The sequence below is a fragment of the Actinia tenebrosa genome, unplaced genomic scaffold, assembly GCF_029948245.1.
Source record: "Actinia tenebrosa isolate PJP-AT-01 unplaced genomic scaffold, QUT_ActTen_1.0 PGA_scaffold6__47_contigs__length_16458017, whole genome shotgun sequence".
NCBI classification, from domain to species: Eukaryota; Metazoa; Cnidaria; class Anthozoa; order Actiniaria; family Actiniidae; genus Actinia; species Actinia tenebrosa.
Window position 1 is genome coordinate 4,387,160 of NW_028292583.1, and position 26,654 is coordinate 4,413,813.

The 26,654-nt window shown below is 37.3% G+C and overlaps 4 protein-coding genes across 4 annotated transcripts; 1 reads left to right on the forward strand and 3 right to left on the reverse strand.

Moving 5' to 3' along the window:
• Positions 1-1,444, reverse strand: LOC116290610 (uncharacterized). Its single transcript, XM_031697680.2, has one exon. It carries the CDS (start codon positions 935-937, stop codon positions 407-409), a length of 531 nt encoding a protein of 176 aa, XP_031553540.2. The 5' UTR covers positions 938-1,444; the 3' UTR covers positions 1-406.
• Positions 1,445-4,924: 3,480 nt separating this feature from the next.
• Positions 4,925-16,878, reverse strand: LOC116290656 (maternal embryonic leucine zipper kinase). The gene is made up of 23 exons (XM_031697740.2): positions 16,598-16,878; positions 15,267-15,316; positions 14,871-14,906; positions 14,337-14,453; positions 13,818-13,871; positions 13,617-13,706; positions 13,402-13,428; positions 13,091-13,190; positions 12,977-13,011; positions 12,543-12,641; positions 12,183-12,219; positions 11,954-11,985; positions 11,026-11,124; positions 10,567-10,653; positions 9,780-9,871; positions 9,662-9,698; positions 9,331-9,583; positions 8,976-9,057; positions 8,133-8,274; positions 7,861-7,959; positions 7,338-7,441; positions 6,519-6,613; positions 4,925-5,932 (listed from the first exon to the last, which is right to left on the reverse strand). Exons 1-23 carry the CDS (start codon positions 16,662-16,664, stop codon positions 5,850-5,852), a joined length of 1,917 nt encoding a protein of 638 aa, XP_031553600.2. The 5' UTR covers positions 16,665-16,878; the 3' UTR covers positions 4,925-5,849.
• Positions 16,879-17,400: 522 nt separating this feature from the next.
• LOC116290639 (zinc metalloproteinase nas-36) lies at positions 17,401-24,084 on the forward strand. Its single transcript, XM_031697721.2, has 15 exons — positions 17,401-17,634; positions 18,125-18,221; positions 18,381-18,568; positions 18,826-18,999; positions 19,176-19,311; positions 19,650-19,822; positions 20,063-20,302; positions 20,740-20,916; positions 21,038-21,235; positions 21,313-21,489; positions 21,813-21,986; positions 22,193-22,394; positions 22,874-22,928; positions 23,218-23,389; positions 23,902-24,084. Exons 1-15 carry the CDS (start codon positions 17,553-17,555, stop codon positions 24,021-24,023), a joined length of 2,367 nt encoding a protein of 788 aa, XP_031553581.2. The 5' UTR covers positions 17,401-17,552; the 3' UTR covers positions 24,024-24,084.
• LOC116290640 (uncharacterized) lies at positions 23,762-26,540 on the reverse strand. The gene is made up of 3 exons (XM_031697722.2): positions 25,929-26,540; positions 25,305-25,408; positions 23,762-25,021 (listed from the first exon to the last, which is right to left on the reverse strand). The coding sequence occupies exons 1-3, from the start codon at positions 26,068-26,070 to the stop codon at positions 24,161-24,163; spliced, it is 1,107 nt and encodes a 368-aa protein (XP_031553582.1). The 5' UTR covers positions 26,071-26,540; the 3' UTR covers positions 23,762-24,160.
• Positions 26,541-26,654: the final 114 nt, after the last annotated feature.

Genomic DNA, 26,654 nt, shown 5'->3' on the forward strand with positions numbered 1-26,654 from the left:
AAAGGGAAGGGGCGTTTTCTTGGAAATTCGCAGGCTACCCAAGCTAATATCCTGGCAAATAAGACAGTAATATTTTATGAATTTCTTCTTTTAGCTTTAAAAGTTAATAACAAATGTTTACCGCAAGTTTATCTATCCATTGATAAAGTAATATCATGTACGTTAAATATAATCATCCAAGTTGATATGCGAGTTGCCGGGCTCTGATTATAAGTCCAACCTAGTTGTTGTTTCAGGGTCCGATAAAACAGTATTGGGTCAGGTTTAGACGTAAAAACGCCTCCAAATATTCTACTACAAAAAACAGTTAAATAACCTTCAAATAGGAGCTGAATCACCTTACTGTTCCTGACCTATATCCCTTATATATAGTCAGTCCCTAGCTAGCTTCCATAGTAATTAGTATCTACAGCATCTTTAGTTCTTGCAAGACAGAGCTCGTCGCGAGGAATTTTCTGTACTGCCTGAGACTAACTCCTTTCGCCGGCTCGATCTTTTTTTCCATCTCGTCACAGATTGCATCCCGCCTGTTAGTAGGCTTCAACAAGCTGCGAAGTCTATCGAAATGTGTTGACATTTTTCTTCTTGAGCCACTGGCTGCAATACTTTCTTCCCTTTCCTCCCTTCCCTCTCGTTCTTCTGTTTCATCGATTTTGTCGCCATATTCCTCGCAGACTCGTAAATAGCACGTTTCTTGAAGCTTTAGTGTTTGTGTTTTACAGTTTTCCAAGCACGATTCTTCCTTTTCTGCAATTTTCGATGCATTCTCCTGGATATTTTTAGCTTGAACATTTGTTTCAGCTTCGTGGTTTTTGCGCTTGCTTTGTTTTGTCTTTTGATCATCGGGTTCGTCTTGTTCCTGTTTATACGAAGATGGTCGATGAAATTTGGACAAGAATTTTGTCTTCATCTTTGAACAATTGCATCTACGAGGCATTTTGCACCACTCCAAAGCATAAGCTTACAGTTCCACTAGCTTTTTATCGTCTTCCTTCGCCAGAGAAAGGGAATTTGAATGTCTTGTTGATTGTTCGATTCAGCCTTTCCTGTTGTTGTGTTAGGAAATTGCAATTTCTTTGATCAATAATAGATGTCAATTATACCAAAAAATGACGAGCCAATTTTTATCCTATTTGGGATCTTGTCTAAGAAGCTAAAAAGCTTGTGAGATGCTTTTGAATAAAAATGGACCTTCAAGATCTTTCTTCTTGATATTCTGATCACTGATCAGTACTTTCCTTTCGAAGTGACCGGTGTTCTGCTCTCAGTACTCCGACACGTTACCTTTTAAAGTTTGTTTGCTTAAGAAACGTGATAAACACTTTGTACGACAGGGATGATTTGCGCAAGAGAAAACCAACAAGTCGATAAGAGCCAGAGGCTTTTGAGATGATTTCGTCAAGCGAAAAGCTGTGATTGGCTCCGCTTATAGTCACCTCGAACGACTTCTCTTGTTCCAAACGTAAATCTCATTAGATTCTCGGCCTTATTCCTAAGTCTTATCTCCGAAACACTAGCCTCTAGCGAAAATATATTCTGACAGCTAGTTCCTTTCAGTCGTATCTCGAGTTACCTTCAAATAGTTCACAGGCCTTTTAAAAACCTTTTAATGGACGATAAACTGAATGAACAGTTCTAAATAAAAAACCTTAACGATTTTGCGTCACGATGACTATATATATATTTTAAACATTCTAATAGTGCTCGTTGACATGCTTTATAACGGTAAGTTTATATGGGCGCGGCACATCTGAATCCCCCCTCTGCGACTCGTATTGGAACACTGCGCGCTTTGCTATCCATAGTCGCAAAGGCCTCGACTTTAATTGAAATCAAAATTATACATGAACCACTATATATGGAGCACCCTAATATCTTGATTATATAGTTCAAAGTCATAGAAAAAGAAAATTATATTTTACACTGTTTTTAAACCTAATTTTAAACCTGTTTTTTGACAACCTAATCATCTAATTTATTGAATGCCGACATAAGATTTCAATGTACAAATAAGTATATTTCTTATAATTGGTTATGACCGACTTTGTTCTGAGTCACTTTACGAAGGTCTCAAGATTTGGATTTCAAATCTAGATATATAGTAAAATCGTCCATATTATAAAAGCAATTTTGTGACTTTTTCGATTCAAAATGGCTCAAACAAGAAAAAGTATAATGTATACGGTATTGAAACAAAAGGCTTGCGTTCGTCTTCGAGCTTCTTTCTTTTTCGAACAGTGCGTTAGATGACATGCGGCAAGTGCACACGAATCTCTCTTGACTAGATCAGCTAGAGTTTCTTTACTCTTGTCTTATCATGTCCTGTTTAGCCGGAAAGAGAGCTAGGTATACCCAAACTGACGTACGCTATTGGCTCTCTTGACGCACCTCGTTAGTAAATGTTGTAAGGCATTAGTAATATTTACTTTTGAATCGCTAAGAAAACAAACTGAGTTAACAAGATCTAAATTGGTTTTCGAACAAGGAAAATTATGCAGTGTTTACTGATTTAGACAGATAGAAATTACTTAAAGGGACTCTGAGGTGCCAGACACATCATAGCTTAAAATGTACATCAAACCTTGTTGATTTTGAAAATCGAAATGAAAATTCCATGAAATGCGTTTTTTGGGGTGATATCGTCCGTCAAAGTTGCGAAATGACTTAAGCTGGGCTCCCTGTGGAATATCGCGGATTTGATGGCTTGGGATGAATGAGGTGTGATGACGTCAGATAGTGGAACGTGTTGGATAGTTGGAGCTGAATCAACCAAATTTCGCTATGGAAGTATGGCTGTTCTTTATCAATTTGAGCCGGAAATTGCTTGAGGAGAAGAATATAATACACCCGATGAAAGTGTGAGCGAGGACAGTGAGCTAGAAGAAGTGGCGAACGAGGAAAGGCTTCAAGGAATCGATGTGGTGTACGTGTCAGCAACTTCATCTTCACTTCCATCTTCTTTAAAGCCAGTATCTTCCTCATACATTCCGGGAAGGTAGATCTTTAATATCTTAGATACCACACATGCTGATCTTTTTGCTAAGATAACCGTGCATTCACCATGTAATTATAAATTGGCGATATCAGAACTAGCACAACGCAGAGGGCTGAAAAAGCATTTCAGCGAAATGAATATGCATTGAACGTATACGTATATGATATAGAAAATACCGGAAAAAGCTCACTTATTTGGAATATAAGAACGTAATAGAAAATACTTAAAAAAAACTCACTTATTTGTAATATTTGTTCAATTTGGAATGAGCCTTCTCTGTCATGAAGAGAAACTATTAAATGCAGTCCTAAGCACATCTCGGTTCAGACACAATAGTCGTGATGCATGTCATGTCTAATAATTACGTTGAGTTTAACATCAGAAAATATTGAAATCTTAAGTGAAATAAAATGTTTCATTTACCACATAATCTTTTACCTAATAGGCTCATTTAACAACATAAAAACATATCAGCTAGCTGTTATCATCACGACACATTGTTGATTTTAAGATCGATTCCTAGAAGCCTTTCCTCGTTCGCCACTTCTTCTAGCTCACTGTCCTCGCTCACACTTTCATCGGGTGTATTATATTCTTCTCCTCAAGCAATTTCCGGCTCAAATTGATAAAGAACAGCCATACTTCCATAGCGAAATTTGGTTGATTCAGCTCCAACTATCCAACACGTTCCACTATCTGACGTCATCACACCTCATTCATCCCAAGCCATCAAATCCGCGATATTCCACAGGGAGCCCAGCTTAAGTCATTTCGCAACTTTGACGGACGATATCACCCCAAAAAACGCATTTCATGGAATTTTCATTTCGATTTTCAAAATCAACAAGGTTTGATGTACATTTTAAGCTATGATGTGTCTGGCACCTCAGAGTCCCTTTAACGACCAGTATCTCGATGTTCAAAGGCTAAGTAAAGCTAAGTACTCGTCTTTTTCCTATTTCATTTTTCTTTTCATTGCTTTACTCTCTCTCATTTTGTTGCCTCGAGTGCTAGAGGAATACCGCTAGGAAATAAAAGAAGTGACAATAAAGAGGAAATCCGCGATGACGTCCAGTAAACGTGAACATGTATGGAGATCTCCATCGTAATCCCGTGAAAAGGCACTACACTTCGTTATTCTCTATCCGGCCAACTTGCTAAATACGTAGTTCGATCGCGTCATTGATGCGAAGAAAAGTTAGTAGACCCCAAACCTTTTTTTGCAATTCAAAGTAAATATATATATATATAGTATAAACGAAAAGGCATTTGGCGAGATACGTTTTTAACAGTGTCAGCCACTGTAAGTTCGTGGGGGAAAACATTCAATACGCCGAAGAGAAATAGTTTAATAGAACGTGCTGGCGTAATACATTTAGCTTGTTTTTTACGCATTTGTAGCCAAAATCAATGAAGATAAATCGAAATCTTGAAGCAATTCACATTCTTTGCGCTAGCGCGAGACATTTAGCTTATTTTTACGCATTCATAGTCCGCAAGCAATTAAGATAACGAATTGAAATCTTGAATCAATTAATGTGCAAAAGACAATTTTTAGTACCGAGGTATTTATAGAGGCCAGTAAATTACGGTTAGATTTTATCGGCTCATCTGTCTGGTTTTTTGAGTATGTTCGTTCTATTTATCTCCTTCAGGCAAGCACGTTTTGAAATTTGCTTGTGCGAGGTTAATTATAAGAACTGCAAAATTCCCCTCGTTTTTTTGGTTCTCAGAACTCCGTTGCTTGACGTTTTGCGGTTATTTTGCTACGACGTATCGCCGAACTCCAACGAACACAGGCTAGAATTTGACTCGAACTCTGGTGTCGCGAATTTTATGTCTTTCGTTCGCCAAAGAAAAGTTACTATTATCGTATTATAAGAGAGGGGAACATTGTTCATTTGAATGCAATAAGTTATGCAAATAAACTCCTATACTACTCATTTTTACTACTCATTAACCCAAAACAGAACATCGAGATTAATGTATACGTATATTATTTACAAGTCTGGAATCATAGAATGAAGGCATTTAACCGTGAAATAAATAAATGTTAGTTAACGTGCGATAGTCGAATATCTATTTCAAGGGTTTAATGACTTCACTCTAATAGATAACCATCATCGTCATCCACTTCGTATGTCTTATAAAGAACTAACTATCTAGCCATCCAACCTACCAGCAATAAAATCTATTCTTTTCGTGGAAAGAAATGGGTTAACACTCTTCTATTCTCTGGAGGCGGGTATAAGATCCAAAAAGCCTTGTATTTCTTAAACATACGGGTAGAGTGTAGTCTCCCTCGCATCCGTTTTTAGTGTCGGTCGAAAGCGGATGCGAGGGAGACTAGGTAGAGTGCAAACAATTCTTGGTTTGCAATCAATCCCAAGAAAGCCGAATAACAAAAGGGATGTCCGCCATGTTGGAAGATATAACAAAAGAATTCATTGAAAAATCTTTTGTCAAATTCTTCCAGCATGGCGGCTATGAAGTCTATTGCAAACGAAGAATATATCCTTGAAATATTAGTAATGCTAACTTACGCTATTTTATGCTAATTCTATTCTTTTCTTTCGTTTAACTAGCACTATTAGTGTTTCACGGATATATTGTTTGTACTCTATTAAATTTCTTTTGCTAATTTATCTGGTAATATTAGTTCTAATTCATATAACAAGGTTTTATATTATCTTTAACGGGGATTAAATTCTTTACTATTTCAACTAGAACCGCCAAGCAAAGCCACCATACAGGGGTGTGGCCCACGGGGGTGAGGGGTCTCGCTCCTCTGATTATTGTATATTATCATTATTTATCATAAAACAAATTGGTCGCGCGCGGATTTGATCTGTTCTCACAGATACGCAGCGGCCAACAGATTTTCGCAGATTTTCTTGTAAGCCCAGGTGTCTCCTTTCATACGCTTCCGTCGAATACCTAAAACACATTAAAGAATCAGTATATTGTCTGAAGGTGATTAAGATTTGAGAAAAGGGATACTGTGTAGGGGAGTTGAATCCTCTTTTCAGGAATTCCACCTCAAACAAATTATTAGTACCATTGTAACCTGTCTTGTTCCGTGACATTGGTCTGTGCCAAATACAGTATTACATATATTATTATACGAGTGTCTAATCTGCGTAAGAAGATTAGTGTTAGGAGAAGATATTTCATATGACGTTAGAATTTAAATATATTGGCCCTCTGCTTCAAATACTGCATATATTTAGATGCACACACGTTTATTATACTCGATACAAGGTTTTTGGATTCCGTGACGGTGTGAGTGACGGTGTGGCTATACCCTGGGGTCCAGAGGTTCTTTGCTGTTTTGAAGGGAAGTGAGAAAGCGAAACAGAATCTCTGGAGATAATTGTTACTTGTTCCGATAGCAGGGTTATGAAAATGCGCGGAAGAATCTAGATGTCTTAACTAGCGTGGCAGTTGCGCAGGGCGTGGCATGGAAGGGGGTGGGGGCAGAGGGGCGGGCTATAGCGAGCACTAAGCATGTGGTGCTACTTACCGATGAGTTCCATCTTTGGTATATGACAAACTTCCATTTCGAATTCTAAAATAACCTTCCCTCTGTCATCTATGGTCTTGCATCGTACTGAATACCTGTTAGACAGTACAATTCTATCAAGCCCCTGATCTGATGTAAGACGAAGAACGAAGGGGAGGGGGAGGGAGGAGGGGGAGGGGGAGGGGGAGGGGGAGGGGGAGGGGGAGGGGGAGGGGGAGGGGGAGGGGAGGGGAGGGGGAGGGGGAGGGGGAGGGGGAGGGGGAGGGGGAGGGGAGGACGTTTATTCATGACAAATTTTTCCGCATGTCACCAATGCACGGCTACGGTACAGTAATGACATTGCCAAAGGATACAAACTATTGCGCATAACAACACTTTACTCTTAGACATCGTGCGGGTTTACGCAGGTTTACACCACGTGACGACAACCATGTTAGATGGCAGGAACAATACAATCGTCTTACATGAGAAAGAGCTCAATTCCCGAGAGCAAAGGGACTTTATTGTTCTGCCATCTAGCCACAGGCAGTCCAAGCTGGATTATGGGCGCCGACACGTGATGGTGCAAAACCTTTATAGCTGTTATTACAATTGAGCCCACGATGGTATATTCTTTTGTTTTAAGAATCATACAAGTGATGTTTTCGGGTCAATACAACGATTGTCTCATTTGCATGTATCCATAATATCCTCTATTCAAGAGCTCTTCTGATCTTGATCGTTATATTCAAGTACTCAGCTCCACCAATAAAATCTTCACGTCCCCCTGGCATCAGAGTAGATATATCGGACCGACGATACAACTACACGCATACTCACCCCTTCTGTCTGAAGAGTACGTCAGCTTCGGTTAACACTCGCTTCAACTCCTCCATCACTTCTTCGGGGCTTTTTGTCGATGTCGTCGATACGTTGTATAACGCCTGCAGGATAATAACAAGATGAATAAATCTGCCTCAGACGAGCAACGCAAATACAAACAGAAACACAAACGGAAGGGCAAGCAAAGTGAGAATTATAGCAACGCAAAAGCAAGGAATGGAAACGATTTCATTTTATTGCATTTGCGTTTTAAACTTGTGGACCAATGAAAACGCAAACGCAAGACCAAAAAATGTTTTGATTGAAACGAGCACTTCTCCGTTTTCGTGCCTTCGTTTGTTTGCATTTGCGTTTCACGTGTGAACGTTGCTTGCGCTTGCCACTGCACCACTTCCGAAAGTCCAATACACAGCAAAAATTAAATTTTGAATACACTTTTTCGTGATCTCTCTTCGCGCTCGTTATACCACTGAGTTTCATTAGCGAGTTAGTTTTGTGGAACCGTATTAGATTTACATACTTTGACTTTTCGAGGTCCATGCGACGTAAAGCTTCCTTTCTTTGGAGTGATAGCATCAATGACTCGATTTAATCCTTCCTCTATACTTGACATCAGACCCTGTGGAAAAAACACCGAATATTATACTAGAAAATAATGTATAAATAGAAAATGCGCGCGCACTGTTATAAAGCACGCGGGGCTTTGGCAAAACGCGAGAAAGGTGTTAGGGAAAAACACGACGAGTATTAATGTAAGAAATCGGATAAAAAACCCCTCTTAATCAACCTTACCCTTGATCCCCATTTGCCTGCTGTAGAAGGTGTGTCTTTTTCGGATCCCACTCGTTTTCTTGGTGTGAAAGGAGACTTGAAAGGTGTTCTCCAACCTCCTTTGGTTTTCTTGTCGAGATCCGTATCTAACGAGTGAGAAATCCTAGCAACAGATCGAGAAAAAAACAAAAATAGTTACCTCATTATGTATTTCCACACGTACTTGGAGCCAAACTAGAATGCGCAGTCCTGCGACCCATAACTCTCTTTATTACTATTGTCGCCATCATCATCATCATGTATCATCATCATGTATCATCATGTATCATTATGTATTATCATCATCATGTATCATCATCATGTATCATCATCATGTATCACCATCATGTATCATCATCATGTATCGTCATCATGTATCATCATCATGTATCATCATCATGTATCATCATGTATCATCATCATGTATCATCATCATGTATCATCATCACGTATCATCATCACGTATCATCATCACGTATCATCATCATATATCATCATCATGTATCATCATCATCATGTATCATCATCATCATGTATCATCATCATGTATCATCATCATGTATCATCATCACGTATCATCATCACATATCATCATCACGTATCATCATCACGTATCATCATCATGTATCACCATCATGTATCATCATCATGTATCATCGTAATGTATCATCGTAATGTATCATCTGTGTCTCATCATCATGTATCATGTATCATCATCATCATGTATCATCATCATGTATCATCATCATGTATCACCATCATCATCATGTATCATCTAATGTATCATCATGTATCATCATCATCATCATCATGTCATTTACTTACATTCTACTACTTTGTCCAATAGGCGTAAGCCCACTAGCACCAAACTGGTAATCTGATTTTGACATTGGGATGTCACAACCTTCTGCAAAAAAGAAAAAAAAAAAGATAAACAACGATCATGCAAATTTCTTACAAATGTTATTAGCAGGGTACTTACTTTAAAAACTAGTTCAAACAAAATCGCAAATCAATGTATATAACATTATTTGCACTAACTTGCTTTTTTTATTGTTCAAAGAAAAACTTGACACTTATTTTTCAAGTTGCTGTAATTTTGCACAAGTCAAAGCAAACGATCAGAAGTTAGTGCAACTGAGACCAAGCTCATTAGAGATAAAACTAGTCATGTAGTTACCTTGTGCATTGCGTCTTGGAGTGATTGGCGCTAATGGTGGTGGCATTGAAATGGTATCATTTTTAGAGGGAGAACTGGGCATATTGTTAGGCATGCTGCCTGCTCGTGGCTTACAAATAATGTCCTCAGATGGCCCCATATTCCCCAGAATGGGCCTTTGTCCCTTGGTCCCTCTGTATGGTGCAGGCTTTGGAGGAGGGAGGACGAACTCGACATCATTTCTCTCGTTTTCGGTTTTACGGACATTAGGATGCTGAAGCAAGATGGATATGACACAAACCAATTAACATAAGAGGAGAGGAGAGGAGAGGAGACTTTGACTCACACTTACCTCATTTTCCTTTGATTCATTAAAGTCTCTGAATGCCCTGTTAACAGAACACCACATCACACAACGTTAGAGAATAAAGTGGTAAAAAGGAGAAAGAAGTAAACATAATTTCACTCACTTGGAATATTTTGGAAGAAGATGAGGCAATTGTCCATTGCATTTTTTCTTTCTTAACAAGAAATATGTAGCTGTGACTGAGTCGTATTTCCACTACAAAAATGGGGATTCGAAAAAATAACTAAATGTGATACAGGTATTAATAAAGGAATTCCAAAAATCATTGAGGGTTGGCCGTTATTACCACTTAGCTTCCCAGGGCCCAGTTGTTCAAAGCCCGATTAGTGCTAATCCTGGGTTAACTCTTAATAAGACCTATAGAGTTAATCCTGGATTAGCGCTAATCCAGCTTTGATGAACAACCCGTCCCAAGGTTTCTATTATGTGTTAAAAAACTCATTAATAATTCATGAAGGAAACACAATAGAAATCATGAACATGAAGGAGGTTTTATATCTGATATAGATTCGTCTTCATTTGCATAAACTTTAACTTGGATTTTCTCTATCAAACTTGGTTCATTTCGTAAAGAATTCGGTACAGTATGAGAACATACATCTGGAGTTTTTTAAGCCATTTAATAAACTCGCAGATCGTGTTTTATCGGGTCTATCTCGGCTAGGCCTCGTGTTTTATACCTGATAAAACACTCCTGCTCGTTTATTAAACAGTACTTAAAATATTAGGAGAAGATCATGAACTAGCCAGAGAATCCTGGCATGGATTTCATTAAGTTTTGAATTAATATGGGCAGATAATGGTAGTTATGGAGAATTTTGCTCAGTTACTGGAGCATTCTTTGATTTCCCTTGATGTAAACTCTGATTACCAAAGTCTGGTGCACGTACCTCTAGAATTTTTTTGGCCATTCTCTCTGGTGAGACATTGTAGTAGGATGCCATTTCCTCTATGACTTCAATATCTGGTGAGTCTCGCTGTGAAAAGAAGTATTAAAAGAGCAATAGAATCACTGTCAAAATGCATGATATGACTAAGTAAAAGTATGCAATTAAATGTAAGATTACGGATAACATGCATATATTTTTTAAGGGCATGATGTTTGGGCTATGACTAGTGATAGTCTTCATCAGAATGATGGTGAAAATATGTGAAGCACGTAAAGGTAAGCAAAGTGTGGGAAGAGAAGTGATGAATAATTTACATGCCTCTTTCCTCTTGTGAGGTTGTCATGGCAAAGGCAGTCAGAGTCACTACTGTTCTTGATAAGTATGGTCCAGTAAAAGTAAGCAGTCACTACAAAAATTGTCATGTTAATGTAGTTGTAAACAACTTCTTTTTAGATATACCTTTATTTTTGATTTCCACTGGACTGGAGCAGCATAACCCTTCATGACCCATTCATTATTTAACATTTCCTTTATTGTTATGCGTTTTCTTGGATTCACCTGAAGTGCAGATTAAAATTTAGAATTTGCATTTGGTCAATTGCCCTATTTCACTATGACGTCACATCAAAACAATCTATTGTTTAAAGGCAAAGGATCATGGTCGTCGGAGGGGGTCAAATCAACGCAAATTCACCGAAAATTATCCTAAAACCCATATCAATCCACGAAGAGAAGTAAAATAGCCAGCAAACGCTCAGAATATTTTTTAGTACATGTTGACACATATTATATCTGAAAACCAGGCCATTTAGATTAAACTGTTTCGCTAGGAGCAAATTTTGTTAAATTTTCTATTGGATTTGGCGATTCTATCCCCCACATAAACAAGCAGTGACGTCATAGTGAAATAGAGCAATTGCTTAAGCACTCAAGAAGCTAGAGTCCTTCGTACTTAGCAGCCTCCTGCATGCACCCAAACTTAATGAAAGCATGCTAATCAATGACCAATCCTTTAGACTCCCATGGCCAATCCTTTAGACTCACGATAATTAATTTGCATAGTTTTAAGCATAAGCTAATGTGTACTTTAAACAGACTATTTCCATGTGAAGCAGGCTGCAGGTTTTAAAAAACTAAGGCATGTAAAAGAGCTTTGTTTAACATCAAAAATCCCATGCTTAGAAGTATGTAAATCAGTGGCGGATCCAGGGGAGGGGTGCAGGGGTGCGCACCCCTCCCTGGTTCAACTTTGTGCCCCTACTTTGATACAAAATAATGTTTTTTCCCTTTGATTCTAAGGGGTACACCCCTCCCTGGGTTGACTTTGTGTGCTGCACCCCTCCCTTAACAAATTCCTGGATCCGCCCCTGTAAATGTTGGTACCTACTTGCAACAGTTGATTGATCATTCTTAATGTTCCTAGAAAATAACAGCATGAAAATTAGTAAGTTCAGTAAAAGCTTGAAATGGTGGCTTAATAAAAATAAGTGTTAAATATAGAGCTGTAACTCTGAAGATCTTTAAATAATCTAGAGAAAGTCAGCAACAAACTACAAGTTTAATCTAACCATGAAGTTTTTAAGAAATAAAGCCTTGCGGGTTATTCTAATAAATACCTGGTGAAAGCCATGATGGAATTTCATATTCTCCTTTCTGTAAAATGGGAAAGAAAGAATGTGAATGAAACAAAATGAAAAAATAATGTGAAAGTGTATGGAATCAACAAATGAATGAATGAAGGAGAGAAAAGAATGATTTCCTAAGTTAAAGCATAATTTGCCGATGACTATCAAATCATTTATAACTGGTCAATAATGAGCAGTCAAATTAGTTTTAGCTCAGTCATACCTCATTTCGGCTCCACTACTGGAAATGACCAGCAAGCCAAACTTGTGATTTGACCATAATTTTAATTCGTTATTTTTACCCCTATAATGTATCAGTTTAGTGAAATAATATTTAGAGAGTTGTCTTACCTGGATAAGCCTGTATAGCTTGTATGTATTTTCATCATCAAATGGAAGAAATCCACAAACAAGAGCATACAACAAGACACCCATACTCCATAAATCAACCTAAAATAAACAGGTAAAATAATATGAGTATTAAGATATACTTTGAATAAATCATTTATAAGTTGAGTTGAGCGTCATGTGCATAGAATATTAAATGTTGTGGTTGTGCGTGTGAGTGAAAAGTGTCCTCAATTAGTGCGAAAGCGCTAGAATGACTAGACACTTAAATAAAAGTGATTTATTTTTATTTTTATACGCCAACCACGTGCCCAACCAGGGTGGGGATTGAAAAATAAATGTATCCTTTTTTCAGTAAAGATGACCAAAATAAACCTTTTTTTTTTACAAATTTAAAGCATAAAATTTATATAAACAAAGCATATGCTTGAACTTACCTCATTTCCAAAGTATGGCAGCCCAGATACCAATTCTGAAAAGAGAAATTGGTAATGTTAGAAGATAAATGAGTACGTTCTTTAATTTTCCCAGACTTGTTTAAAGAAAAGTACCTGGTGCTGCATATGCCGGTGAACCACAACATGTTTCCAGCTGTTCTGTCATGCCCCCTTCTGGTTTAGCCACAAGACCAAAGTCTATCAATTTAATATTCTAGAAGAAACACGATGGTTACAAAAGAGTTAAACATGCCTTGGCATGAGCCCTAAAATGTGGTAAAATGTTGTACAGATATTTTGAGGTTAATGATAAATTTGATGGCTGGTTTCTTAGCAGGCAGACAGACAGACAGACAGACATACAAAGAAAAGATTGTGAATATATAATTAATTAGTATCTATAAATAAATGGCACATGCACTTACTTGATCTTCATCAAGAAGTAAATTTTCCTAGGAATATAAATAAGATGTTGAGAATCAATTGTGAATATTGTAGAGTCAGTGATGACAGATGATGTAAAATTCAGAACATTCTAACCTAGAAAAAAAATTCATTTGAATCCAAAGGTGGAAACAGCCACTAGCTCTATAATTGACATAGTATTTATTAATCTATATTATTTCATCCAGTTACTTACAGGTTTAAGGTCTCTGTGTGCATAACCTTTATCATGAATATATGCAACAGCTGAAATTATCTGACGGAAAAATCCTCTTGCTTCTTCCTCCTGTAAAAACAGAATGAAGAAATTATTTAAGGATATGGATAACCATATTAAATTTGCCAATCATTTATATAATAGACTCCAGTTACAGTGCAGATACAGTGTTTTGCTCACCTTAAGACGGTCTTTGGCCACAATGTAGTCAAAAAGCTCTCCCCCCTGGGCAAACTACACAAAAATACCAAAAATAATGACATAAGCAGATTTGTTAAATAAAAAATGATTACAATTATTATGATAGCTCTTACAAATAAAGTAAACAATTTGTAAGATAAGATAAAAACAAAGCATTGCAACTTGAGCTATTCAGGAGTTGAGCTTGCTATTATCAAAGGCAATTATAAGATATGAGATATATTAAGTCAGGCAGACATTAATTATTATTGTTGTTTTTATTATTGATGAGTTTAAACTGGAAATAATATTCATTGTGAAACCCAAAGCAAACAGTTTGCCTGTTTGTGATTTGTTTTAACTATAAAAATTAATATTATTATCAAATATAATTAACAACTCAGCAGACTCAGGCTCATGAAATAATTGATTATTATTTCTGAAGCTCTCTCCTGATTGGTTCACATTTTCACTCTACATTGTGATGGGTTATCCTGGAATACTCTTCCATGCCATTACCTCAAGAATCATAAAGATATTCTCTGCTGTCTCAATAACTTGGTAGAGCTGGCAAACATGCTGGTGACATAACTCTTTCATGGCTCCAATTTCTCTCTTGACTCTAGGGAGGTCATGCTGAAGTCAAGAGGAAAAATGTATTATGTTAATGTTTAAGTTTTTAATCAGAAAGTTCATTTCCTTTCTCTCCCAAAGAACTTGTGCTCCAGCGCAAGTGCTGTGATAGGCTGCTGTTATACTCTTTCCAACTAATCTTAACATTAAAACATGTAAATTGATCGCTATTATGCATAATATTTATAAACTTTAAGGAGTATGCATATCACCTACCATCCTATCCCTTTGGAGGCATAAAACTAAATTATATATTAACAATTCACTCATAAGTTAATAGTGCAGCTTGTAAAGTCCTCCACCTCTCATAAATGTAAATTGCATTACGACAATAAAGAAAATTATATTGTACTATGTGTGCTATTAAATAATAAGAAGTTATAAAAAGGAACTCCCTATTATTTTATTTATTCTCATTACCCCTAAAGCTGCTTTGTTCATCATTTTTATTGCAACCTACAACAAATAAAGCAAAACATTTAGTAGGGTTTAACTAGTATTTTATGGAACAAGAGCAAACAATTATAACGTATTTAATAACTGATAGAATTCCGGTGCTGAATGCAATTGTCAAGCTACTGTCACACCCTTCCAAGGTCAACATGAGAAGGTTTGACAGGAATTTTCTTGTAAACCAATATACCTAAAGCAGGATTTTTTTGGCAGTTAGTTTAATATCATAAAGAGGTAGCTACAGGAAAACAGAAAACATTAATAGAAATGACATTGGAGAAGACTTGACATAGCCATAAACATGCTTCAACAAAGGGTACATTATCAATTCAAACACTAATGTTATGATATGAAATCCCTAACCTTTTCCCCTGTCAACTGATGTATACCAAGTTTGACCTTTGCAAAACCACCTGGTGAAAAACAAAACAGCATGATTTAAAGTATGACTGAAAATATTGGAACTATATTAGCCTATTTACTTTTGAATTCCATTCCAAGTCAAGAGTTTACACACTTTAATGCATGTATGAAATGCACTTTTGAAGTTTAGTTGTTTTGATTAGAGATTATCTGATAGACATTTATTAACAGTATTTACATGAACTGTAATCTCATCTAATGTGTGTAATTTAGGTAAAGTTTGGTTATAGAATAAAGTTAGTATCATACATATAAATTTATAAAATAACTGTTATGAATGTCGCGTTCTGATTGGTTTGGAGCGCGTGCTTTATGAGAGCACATTGCACGCGTGCGCACTTTCTGTTCTGTCATTCCTATCTATTATTGCAATTTGTATTTCATAAAAGAAATAAAAAATTTGCTTGCTGCAGTCATAAAGCACTTGGGGATTGTCAGAACACTCGAGAAGTGTCCAGAATCACTCCGCTACGCATCGTGCTTCTCCTAACACTTCTCTCGAATTCTGCCAACCCCCGCGTGCTTTATCACAGCACACAGCACGCGCGCGCGTTTTCTATTTCTTCAATATATATAAAAACACTCAGTAGAGCTTACATAACCCTTATCTTCATAGCACACTAGTAGACTAGAATACCCACATATGAGAATCAAACACTGAATATTATTAAACATAGGATTGTTCCAGAACAATTAAGGAATTCATTAAGCTTTAGAAATCGGTAAAAATAACAAACAATAACATCGATATACACTGTAAAATCCATAAAGATTGAATTACAAAACGCAGGACTTATTTGAATCCAAAGTACAAATTTAGTGGACAATAGGTTGGAGTACAAATTTGGATCAATGTTTTTTTGAATTGGCTGATAACACAAATTTGTACAACAATAAATAAATCGAGAAATTAATGAAGGAAAGGCAGCTAAAGTTGGCAAAAACTCTGTTTCAGTTTGCTGATGTTTTTGAACAATTCCGAACTCTCTAGCAACGAATTCAAATATTTTCATTTTAAAAGAAAGCCTATATTCTCCCATATTCTGGATCCAAAGGCAGAGGTAAACATAGTTTTGAAATAAAGAGTATTAGGTAAATATATAGGGGTGTATTTGGAAGATAAATATAGTGGAAGGAGACTCGATTACAAATGGAATCAAACGCAGCGCTAACGAACATTTCGCTCAAAGGTCGAACTAAAATAGTTTTTCTCTCATGAAATAGCAATATTAATAAAGACGGGTATCGTGCTTAACCAGTGCAGTACTTACCGCTTCCAATGGTTTCTTTGACATCGTAGTGTTTAGTAAGCTCTTCTGGGAACGTCAAAGACGGCATTTTAGTTCAAACGTTGAGAACCGTGTTCCCGGAAGCCGAGCGAAGAAGATTATTATTGACCACCACTTTCCTTTGGCTTTAAAACTCGGAAATACCATAAAATAGCACTTGTTCTTTAAGTATCTTGGATGCTCCAGGGTATTTTTGGATGTTAAAGTTGAAAATTTAGGAAGTCTTTTGATCCACCTTCACAATCGACCGCTCGATTTTCTCCTTGGACTCACTTTACAACGATCACATTTCCAAGTTTAAAATTCGTTGATTGACGGATATTTTTGACAACTGGCCAATCGGCTGTGGAGATGGAACAATAGGGCACATGAATGGCTTCTTTTAAATGCCAGTCTCTCACGGCCATAAAATCAATAAATCTAAAAATAAATATTTAAATCTTTAATAAATTTAAATTTCAAATAATCTGAAATAACCTAACAAATTTAATTATGATATTCTAGCCTAACTTATTTATTTTCATGGGTTTTTTTTTTTCAGGTTAGTTTTCCCATTTTCCCAATTTTTTTTTCCCGGTCATTTTTTTCCTTATTATTTTTTAGATAATTTTCAAGATTACCTCTTAATCAATTTTGTTCTCTTCTTTTTCTTGTGCAACCAATTAAAAACTGCTTTGCATGTATCTATATTCTTTTTATTGATCACTGTATTTATTGAATAATTTATGGGTCCACAGATCCAGTATATTAATTCATTAATCCAAGTTATTCACCAGAAAATTACGCGTCCAGTAGAGCTGAGCAGTGGAGTTTTCGCTGCATTTGTATTATTTTTGGTTACTGCAACACCATACCCAAGCTGTCAATGGCAAATAAAACTACAACATAATCAAGGATTCTTAAGGATATCTCCTCTAGATAGATAAATTCGATTCCAATGGTAGTTAAACTTGCTTTTTTGTGTTGTTTTGTCCTGTTTTATTGTTGTTCTTTATCCAACGGATACGAAAAATCATTTGGTGAGTTTCAACGTTCACATATTTTCCCATCCATTATTCTATACATGTTTATAAGCCGTTTTGCCCTTTCGTCATCCATAAATATATATCATATGTTCTATCTTTAGGTAAATCTATGTATATCCAAGCAAAAATATTTTTCTTTCTATGCTTTTTTTACTAAACACGTTGATACGACCAAAAACGAGAGAGGGAGAGAGTGAGAAGGAAGGATGCAATGCAAATGGAGACGAAAACTATTTGATTATACGTAAGATATAATGGTCGAAAAATGCGCCTTGCTATTGTTCTTTTTCCTGAAAATTACCTTTGGACATTCATGTTACAAAATGAATGACAAGTAACCACAGCCGTACCTTGAAAATAACCAGTTGCCATTAACGGGTGGGTATTTTTATAAAAAAGAAGACATGTTACTATTTTGTATAGTATTGAATAGCATTATTTCATATGCAAATCCTTTAATATTTTGCCTGTTTTGCGAATTCAGGATATCATAGCCTTGGTTGTTGGACTATCACTACTACTGACTTGATTCCAAGTGTAGAGAACCAGGATGATGAACTAGATGGTGCTTACTGGGACAGGTAAGAACCCGCACTGAACTGCATGGCCACGACGGATTAACGCATAAGACTTTGATTGATAAATTGACGACAACTTTGTTAATTCTACCTTTACTTGTCATTATTGTGTTATTCAGATGACAGCGTATTTTATCTACATTATTTCCTAATTTCGTTTAGAGTACAACCTATCCTAAAGTGCGCATGGGCTGCAAAGGGTCTTGGGTATTCCATGTTCGCCGTACGCGATGGAGGAGAATGCCTGACTAGCGCCAGTGTCTCTCAGGTTTATAAAAAGGAGGGGAAATCGGACGAGTGTCAAGACGGAGAAGGTGGTCATAAAGCTATGAATGTCTATAAATTAAAAGGTATATTTAAGCTTTAAGGGAAAGAGAGAGAAAGAGACGGACAAGACAGACAGGCCGACATGCATAGAATTTAAGAGAAAATTAAAGATAGAACCCGGCAAATCATTATTATCAAAATACATTCAAGACGCATACAGCGCTGAAGCATCCATTTTTACTTTGCTCCAATAGATACGTTATCATATCTATTCAATTCTATATCTTTACTCCGAAAGCCTCAAAATTCTTTTACTGGTTCGTCTTTAAAATATTTCTAGGCCACTTGCCCGAAGTCGCAAATTTTGAAGGAGATATGATACTGTCCAGAGTTCAACAAGCAATGACCATGTCACTACATTACGACAGTGACGTCGCAAGTAAGGCAGTGTGGGACAAGGCTGACTTCGAATGGCCTGATCGCATCATACCTTACCTTATTCCACCCAGACTAAGTAAGTAAAGCTATGAAGTACTCCGCTTAAGTGCTTGTCTTAGGTCACAGCGAATCATAAAATTTTCGTATTTCAATGTGTGTCCTATTTGCACCGCAAATAATATATTTTCTTAATGGCGTCGAGAGTAATGGATATATCGCACGTAGTTTCATATTAATTCTGATTTATCTCAGAAAATCACCAGCTCGAGCAAAAGATGTTATCTGGGATCAAGCACTGGGAAGAAAAGACATGCGTGAAGTTCGTGCCAAAGAAGAATCATCGCGACTGGGTGCAATTGGTACGAGAAAAGGATCCCTTGAGCAGAAGGTATGCAATCTTTTCGTAGTCGTACTTTTTAGTTTCATGGACTCATCTAGTTGTATAATACACGATATCTTAGTGTTTTCATTATTGCATAAGACCTTAAGGACGTTCATGGGCATCATTCGTGCGCATTCTGATACGCATGAATTTATAGAAGATTTCGTTTTAGGATGAGAAATTGCGCACGCGAACGGCGCACCGTTAAGAAAATTTATCCTAATAACTACAGCGCGCGAGATTGTTGATCCAAAATGCTTGAAGACAGAATCGTCACGGTAACGACATAGCACATTCGTACCGCGATTTTCACAGTTATACGAAACTTCTTCCTTATTTTGCAGGTGCGCATCGGCTATAGGTAGAAATGGTCGCAATCAACAGATGAGGCTTGGGGATTTATGCCCAGCAGGGAGTGTCATTCACGAATGGGGACACTCGTTAGGGCTCTGGCACACACAATCACGACCTGATAGGAACAAGTATGTCAAAATATTGTGGGATAATGTCATTCCAGGTAAGACGATTTTTGTGCAATTTTAGCTATGTTGGATAAAGATATAACCAGTTTTTGAATCCCAGTAAATAAACAGCCTTTAATAACAGTGAAAATTTTGCGATTCGGACACATGAACTTGCTGTGCCGTGTCATGATCCAGTGTTATGATCGGATGCGGTACAGTTCTTTACTTTAGGGATGGTTTACCACAGGCAGTCCAGTAATAAACTTTTTTTGCGCATGCGCATTTATATTCAGGAATGTCCTCCCAATTCAAGATCTACAGCCATGGAGTAGCAGACACCTTAGGGGTGATGTACGACTATCAAAGTATCATGCATTATGGAAAGGATTTCTTTGGCAAGCTTTCCAAAGACAAGTCTCACATTCTTACGACGATTAAGACAAAAGATCCAAAATACCAAGACGCCATTGGTCAGCGAAGTTTTTTGTCGAAAGGAGATGTGCTTCTAGTGAATAGGATGTATGGATGTCCAGGTATGACCAGTAAGACCAGCGGTGGTTTCTGCGCGTCGTGACGCGTGGCGCGCTGCGTTAGCCTTTTTTTGACATGTTAAATGCCAGAGCCATACCATATACCATTCTTAATCATTTTGCGAATTGTTGCAGACAAAAAAACCATATCTAAACGTCATAAATATCATGGCTTTCGAGTTACTAAAATATTTTTCATCAATGATTAGTAAGTCATAATGATTAAAATTTCATCGTAGTTTAAGATTTCAAATAGTTTAGTTGAACGATAGTTTTATAGATATGTAAACCTGTAGTCACAATGCCCATTTCAAAACATTAAAAAAATTCGTTCACTCAGCAGTGAAAGCCTCTATAATAGTAAAAAAAAATTCTCACAATCTTAATTTAATTCTAGTCCACTTTATTGGCTCCATTAATTTTTCACTGTCTAATGACAGATTTTCCATACATGTGGAGATCTACAGAGTGGGGTGACTGCTCCAAGCCTTGCGGTGTTGGCACACAGAAGAGAGAGATCTATTGCGCAAAGAAAGATGGAAAGAAAGTCGCCGATAAAAAATGCAAAAACACGCGGCCACTAGAAACCGAGCGGAAGTGCTACGGACGCAACTGCAGTGAGTGATAAGGATTTATAATTATTTTTCTGGCCTTCATATATATATATATATATTATATAGATTATATTAGATTATATTTCCCCGTAATAGTTTTTCTTCTTACAATTTATTTTTACAGCAAGTTGTCCTCAGGGATGGCACAAATTCAAAGAAGCCTGCTACTATTTACAAATGGCTCGAACAAACTGGGACGAAGCGAAAGAAAGCTGTTTGAAAAAAGGCGCAGGTCTAGTAAGCATTCGTAACGAAGAGGAAGAAGAAGAAATCAGAAAATTCATAAGAAGTAAAAATCTACAGACCCTGTATTTCTGGACAGGTTGGTGATATAAGTCGTTCTGTTAAAAGCAATGTTGTGCGTCGAATTTTATTACTGTCTCAAATCTCTACAAACAGGAGCAAAGTATGATTCACCAGCCGGTGATTTTATGTGGAGTGATGAGAGCAGCATTGATTTTCACGCATGGAATGAGGGAGAACCCCGCTGGGGAATGGACTGCGCAATCCTACGGAATCATCAGAATTGGGGAACAGATAGCTGTGCAAGCAAACGGTCCTCTGTCTGTAAGATAGGTAAGTGGTTAGAGAAGATTGTAATCAGAAGAAGCATGGGAGAAGCAAGGTGTCATATTATCTATTGACGGTAGTTCAGTCCTCGTTAATAGAAGATGCGTAATTTATTTCATCGGGATTCGATTTTAACCAGGAATAAAGGAAATCCACTTGCCGCGTTAACAAGGTTATTCCCGTCCGCTTAAAACCTACAAATTTTATCGCTATCCAAAAACAACCTCTAGGCTGATCAAAGTCAGATATTCCGTTTAACAGCTAAATCAATCATATAGGCTACTCTGAATTGCTAAGCAAATGTGAAATTTTTGTACTTCACATTTCAGAATTGCAAGGTTATAAAATGCCAAACGTAAGTAAAGCCAGCCAATCAGAATACAAATGGTACGCCAAAGAATGGAGTAAATGTTCAGTCACGTGTGGAGGTGGTCAGAGACACCGAGAAACATTCTGCGCAGGAAAAAATGGCGAAGAAAAAGTTCATTACTCAAACTGCACTGGTACGTGCTATCTACAGCTAGCCTGTGGGCAGCCCTACTTTAACTCAGGGTTAGAAAGAGCTTAAGTAAAAGTCAAACTGCAACCAAGCTAGTACAATAGTGCAGTCATTGTGTTTGCTGTGTCACTGTGAAATCAACTAGCATGCGAGCAGGTTTAGCAGGCATAAATCGATTATATCCTCATCCTTATAGTTCTAATTATCTAGGGACTCCTCCGGATGCCTGGAAAAACTGCAATACACAGCCCTGTCCATCCCCGTACCAATGGTATGTGAAAGAATGGCAGAAGTGTTCCGTTACCTGTGGAGGTGGATATCAGAGAAGAGAAATCGTTTGCGCTACCAAGGCAATGTTGTCAACAGCATGGGAAATGTGTAATCATACCAAGACGCCAGTATGGCAAAGAAGGTATGCTGTAAAGATGATTAAAGAAATAGAAAACGCGCGCGCGTGCTGTTGCAGTTATAAAGCAGGGGGTTGGCAGAACACGAGAGAAGCGTTAAGAAAAGCACGACGCGTAGCGGTGCTTCTCAACACTTCTTGAGTGTTCTGCCAATCCCCAAGTGCTTTATTACTCCACACAGCACAGCACAACATAATCATTTCTTTTATAAAACACGCGCTCCCAACCAATCAGAACGAGAGATTTATAGCAGTTATTTTATGAGATGTTTTAGATGCTGATGACTGTATGAATACTTGCGGACGACGCACGTTAATTATGGCCGATTTACATGTTATGATTTTACCCCACAATCGTGCGCGCAACATGCTAGCTGAAGGCATAAATTGCTTTAATCAACCTTACGACCTTCTTAGGACTAAAAGTGGTAGCTAAAATGTGGTGAAAACTATTCCATTTAACGTTAACATTATACATTTTTCAGATGCAACACCCAACCATGTCCAAATAAAAAACAATGGGATGTCCCAAAATGGAAGGTACCGTTTTTGGTCATATCGCTTCAGTTTGACCAATGTTAATCGGGCAATATAAACCCATTCAGATTGGTTGGGCTATCATTCCATTGAGTATCATAATTTTCTTTGTTCACCAAATAATGATTTTGAGAAGATTCATTAATGTGTGCGTTAACGTTTCTCAAATAAAAAATCTTCTTCTCAGCAAATGACACTTGGCTAATGACACTTGGTTCGAAATTGGAAAACATTACGCCCAAATGAATGGTTCAATGACACGGAACTAATATTATTTCTTTTGGTTGATCAGACAAGTGCATGGACGCAATGTTCCGTGACATGCGGAACTGGAAGACAGATAAGAAGTGTGGTCTGCCGTGCAAGGAGTGGGAAGAGGTTTCATGACAAACAATGTCACACACAACAGAAACCATCCTTGGTTCGTTTGTGCAGCGCTGGTAAAAAATGCCAGAAACGAAGCAGTAAGTATAATAACTGATTTCAAGACATTTTATAACCAATATTGTTGAAATGCGACCCCTGAAGTTTGAAGTCTCGTTCGCTGACTAAAATTTTAACGACAGTCAAAAAAAGAGCTTCAAAAAATAAAAAATAAAAAATCTTGAGGTAGATTTTACACTAAATCAAAAATGTTAATACTCTAATCCTCTAAGACCTTTAATTTAGTCCAAAATCTCCATCGAGATCTGTGTTGCTATTCTATTATAGTTCTTTGACTGATAATCGTTGAATGTTAGTCGGTGAACAATACATCAAATTTCTGAGGGTCGCACTTCAACAATAATAATAGCAAGTGAAGAATTAAGGGTACAAAGTAACAAACAAACCAATAATGTTTGGGTTTACAGTGTAAGCACGCACGCAGACTATCCCTCCTTCTTCTCTCCGATCCTCTCCTCCCCTTTCCAGCATCTTATCGTATCATTCAATACTTTCTTTGAATATAAACATCTTTTTCTTTTCCTTTTACCAGAATACATTCTTTGTACCGACAATAATGTCATGTGCCATTTCTGGAGAAAGCAGAAACTCTGTCATCAAAACAGACACGTGAGAAAGACTTGCAAAAAATCGTGTGGGACATGCAATACGTAAAATAATCTTATTAACAACTAACTTACGAATGGAGAAGAAATAAAAGAGTGTTTTTAGGTAACTGTCTTTTGATTTATACCAAAATTAAGACACTATATCGTAAAAGGCTTTTGATTTTTTTTAAATGACGATCGCGCTCAAAGATGTTTAGTATGAGTATCTTTGTATATCTTCCCAAAACGGACAGAGCCTTTACTGGACACAGAGCTGCTAGATTGACTCGATAAACTTCCTGGACTTGGTTGACCATCTTTCACTGGACTAGTTTGAATTGACTGATGAGACATTGATGCCCCTGGATTCCTGTACACAGGATGAACAGCTAAAGTTGATGGACTATTTACACGACCAGAATGTTGAGGGAAAGGTATTGGGGTACCATATTCAGATCGACCAGACACACTGACTGGACTTGTTTGTCCAGAATGTTGAGGAAATGGTAATGGGCTGCCATATTCAGATCGACCAGACACACTGACTGGACTTGTTACACCAGAATGTTGAGGAAATGGTAATGGACTGCCATATTCAGATCGGCCAGACACACTGACTGGACTTCTTATGTCAGGGCGACCATACAAGAACCCAACCGGGCTGCCATATTCTGACTGACCAGATATGGTACTAGCTGGACTTGCGCTACTAGATCTTCCAGATTTACTTCCTGGACTTGACGATCTTGACCTTGACCGATGTGAACTTTCACAGGCGGAACGACGAACCCACACTGGTTCATCTTCTACATGCCTCATCGGTGCCCTGGCCCTCCTTTCACGTGTTTGATACAGTTTCCCGTGATGTTTTTCGTTTACTACTTTGACAAGGAAGTGAAGTTGAGGCTCATTACTGTAAGATACCTTTTCTGTTCTTATTTTACCCAGGTCATCTAAGGAAAGGTACCATCCTCGTCCCTTGGAGTCTGAATGGCAGGTTCGAAAGAGAGAGAAAAAGTTCCTGCCCAGAAACTCACGAAACACACATTCTTTTCTTTCAGTCATCTGAAAATAAAAGGCACTAATTTAATCAAATTTAATGGAAGAGCTCATCACTAAATCTTAGATTGGTTATTTATAATTGTTTTCGAGGATGAATTAACACTGAAAATCATGGCGACCACCATGTTTGAAATTTAAACCATTAGTGACAAAACGTTTTCCTAAATTCAGCCAGCAACATGGCGGCTACTGCACCGAATTAACTGCTTTAAGCAGCAAACGTAGCATAGTTAAAGTGTGTTCTTCCTTTCCTAGCTTTAACTATATTATAAATTATATTACTCACCGTTGTAAACACTTTGCCATGCTCGTCAATTGCTAAGTACCTTCTTGCTTCCTCGCCAACAATGGCTACAAAATTTGGTCCAATAGATAGGAATAGAAGCGAGCCTATAAATGTAGAGTAATTAGAAATGATTCAATCATCTTATAGCGTTTTAGTTTTTGGGTATATTTTCCCATTATCTCACAGAACAGTTTATTTATTATATTAAAATTAAAGACTGCAGTGCAAATGGGTCAATTCAGCATGCAGTCAGGTGCCTCAGTATTAAAGAGTGACCGAACAAACCACTGATTGTAATTCCCCGCTCAATTATCAGTTCCCTGAATTTTTGCAGCAAAAAGTATTCAGTTATTTTAGATTGGTCTTTCGAGTTTATCTCGCTTAAAACTGCTTGTACTGATAATAGTGATTAATGTACCAAACATTAACAAAAACACTCTTTAGTAATTACTAGTTGTTGGGTTACCTGTGTAAGTGCCTGCCTTAGGTCAGCGGAATCTCACGTTTTGTAACGACGGCCATGTTTGTGTAAGCACATGGTTTACTTGAATAAAGCCTACTTTCACGGCTTAATCGTGTATATTCTTCACTACACTGCTCAAGAGAGAAGATCTCAGAACTTACTGTAAACACTTGACTCGTCTCTCGTGCACGACACTTCGCCACTTCCTTTAATTTCCAAGTAAAATCCACTTTTGGATAAAAGTTTTCTTCTCCTCATGTACTTGTGGAGCGATGGCTGAGTCTTTGATTCTTCCCGAGCCATAACGAGATTATTTTCATGAGAAAAGTCTCCTCTGCGTTACTTAAATCTCTCTCTCAAACGCGATAATATGAAAAGACTGCAAATGGACGAAACATGACTTTTTACTATTAAAAATTCATCGCTGTCGTCTCTTATTTTTAAAGAGAGAGAAAGTCATTATTTGCAAACCACATCGGCCGTTCGCTGCTTTATTGACAATGAAGAACCAATAGAATCTTTTCACCCAAAAGATATCTTACAGTCAACAATTCAACGAATATAATTATTTGACGTAACAATGTTGCTAGTGGAGATAACAGGTTCAACTAACAATGTCATTTTTTTTCATTGTCTTGACCTGCTGTGGGGGTCTGTGGGGAAAATCCAAAATTTACATATACACATTGCCTAAACTTTCAGTTAAGTCATTATAACTGAGCAAACGCTTAATATATATTGTATTTTTAAACATCAAATTTACACCGCGTTAGAAGAAAAAAGGAGAAAGCAATTGTTTTTAAAATATATAAATTAACAGACGCCATTTTTGCACATTTCTGCAGCTGAGTAAAAGTTTCAATTTAAGACTGAATAATTATAAAATC